Genomic DNA, 1,703 nt, shown 5'->3' on the forward strand with positions numbered 1-1,703 from the left:
AGGAGGCAAAGGTCTCTCATGGTGTCAGGGTGCGAGCGCAGAGCAGCCCGCCCAGCAGCATCCGCCGCATCAGCTGTGGGGCTGCCCACAGGCTGTGGCACAAGGAGGGGGACACCACGGTTGTGTCACGCATTGCTCTTGGGCTCCAAGTGTTACTTGGGGTGGCCCCATTAAGCTCGAGTGATGGAGCCTCCAGCCGTGCCCAGGAGAGGCTTCTAGGTTCCCCAAGCACCCCCACGGTCTCCAGCACCTGGAGGCCAACCCTGTCCCCCCATGCCAGGTCCCCAAGGAGCCCATGCCTGGGGGTGTTGCGTTGAGCCTGGTGCTTCCTCATCAGCCCAGCTCAGCAGAGGGGACTGTCCCCACCCAAGCCCCTCCTGCCCCACTGGTTGCTCCCCTGGAGGGATTTGGGGTGGCTGGTGAGAGCAGGTAGCCATCAGCCCCAGGCTCTTGTTCTCTGGTGTGTCCCCCCACAGGCTTGCTGGCAGGATGGCATGGCGCTCGCTGGTGCTGCTCCCCTTCCTCCTGGCAGCAGGTGAGGACTTTGCTCAGCAGCTGGCACAGGTTGACAGGAGGTGTTGGAGGAGCTTTCAGCCCCCAACACTTGTTCCACATTCCCTGAGGGCAGCTGGGCCCCCCAAAACAGCTGTCCATCCCGTTGGCACCTTGGAGACCCAGTGTCAACACAGGGCGAGGCAGAGCGGGCAGGGGGCTGGGCAGTGGGGGTAGCGTTCAGCATGGGTGCTGCAGCTGGAGGAGAAGCGTGGTCTGGAGGTGGGAGGTGTGGGATAAGCACGAGGAATGTGAGGCGTGGTGGGTTCCCCTGCCTCCCCTGGAGACCCAAACCATGGCCAGGAGCTGTGGCTGGAGCCAGGTAGGTGCCGTTGGGTGCAGGGGTGCAGGGTGCAGAGGGGGTGCTCAGCACACCTTCTCCTTGTAGTTTCAGGCAACACAGCCCCCTTTTTCAACATGACCGTCGTCTATGTGCCTGAGGATCTCGATTTGGGTGAGTGGGGCAGTCTCGGGGAGGCCCTGGGGTGCAGGAGGAGTAGCCGGGGGGTCCTCAGACAGAGGCTGACGCTGCCTGTACCCCCAGGCCAGCAAGCTTTCCAGCTGACAGCCTTTGACATAGACGGGGACCCGCTCACCTACAGCATCAGTGGGCCGGAGGCCTTCTACTTCTCTGTCGATGCCCAGACAGGCAGTGTGACGCTCAGGAACTCGCTGGACCGCGAGGTGAGGACAGAGATGGGTGCAGATGTCCCTGCCTGAGCTGGGGGGTCTGGGGTGATGGGGATGGAGGGCAGAGCCATGAGTCCTGTGGCAGAGCTGCTCATGGTGCTACTGCGGGTCACTCCCTGGCCCCAAAGCCCTGCTCTGGGGGGGAGAGATGTCTGGGAGGAGTATCCCACCCAGAAGAGGTGGGTGGGAGGGTGTTGGGGCTCAGCCATGCAAGGATCAAGCTCTACCTGGCCTTGACCATGTCCTGCCTTGTGTCCCCTCAGCTCCAGGCCAGGCTCACCATCACCATTGGGGTGTCCGATGGGATGAACGATGCAGTGAGTAGCACGGGCTGGGTGGCTGCAGCAGGTGATGGGGATGGGGAGGGGACCAGCATCTCAGCAGGGCCGTGGATGAGGCTCGGTGGGGAAGGGGGCTGGAGGTGGGCTTTGCCCAGGGACAGGTGATGCTGGCTGGCTTTG

The 1,703-nt window shown here is 63.4% G+C and overlaps 1 protein-coding gene across 1 annotated transcript in view; it reads left to right on the forward strand.

Moving 5' to 3' along the window:
* The first annotated feature begins 489 nt into the window (after positions 1 to 489).
* Positions 490 to 1,703, forward strand: part of CDHR2 (cadherin-related family member 2) — a 7,725-nt gene continuing 6,511 nt past the window's right edge. Inside the window, exons 1-4 of the mRNA XM_009696168.1 lie at positions 490 to 535; positions 941 to 1,006; positions 1,097 to 1,236; positions 1,506 to 1,559. Of these exons, the coding sequence (XP_009694470.1) occupies positions 490 to 535; positions 941 to 1,006; positions 1,097 to 1,236; positions 1,506 to 1,559 (306 nt within the window). The remainder of the gene's footprint in view (positions 536 to 940; positions 1,007 to 1,096; positions 1,237 to 1,505; positions 1,560 to 1,703) is intronic.

Source organism: Cariama cristata, unplaced genomic scaffold (genome assembly GCF_000690535.1).
Source record: "Cariama cristata isolate BGI_N322 unplaced genomic scaffold, ASM69053v1 scaffold25262, whole genome shotgun sequence".
Lineage (NCBI taxonomy): Eukaryota > Metazoa > Chordata > Aves > Cariamiformes > Cariamidae > Cariama > Cariama cristata.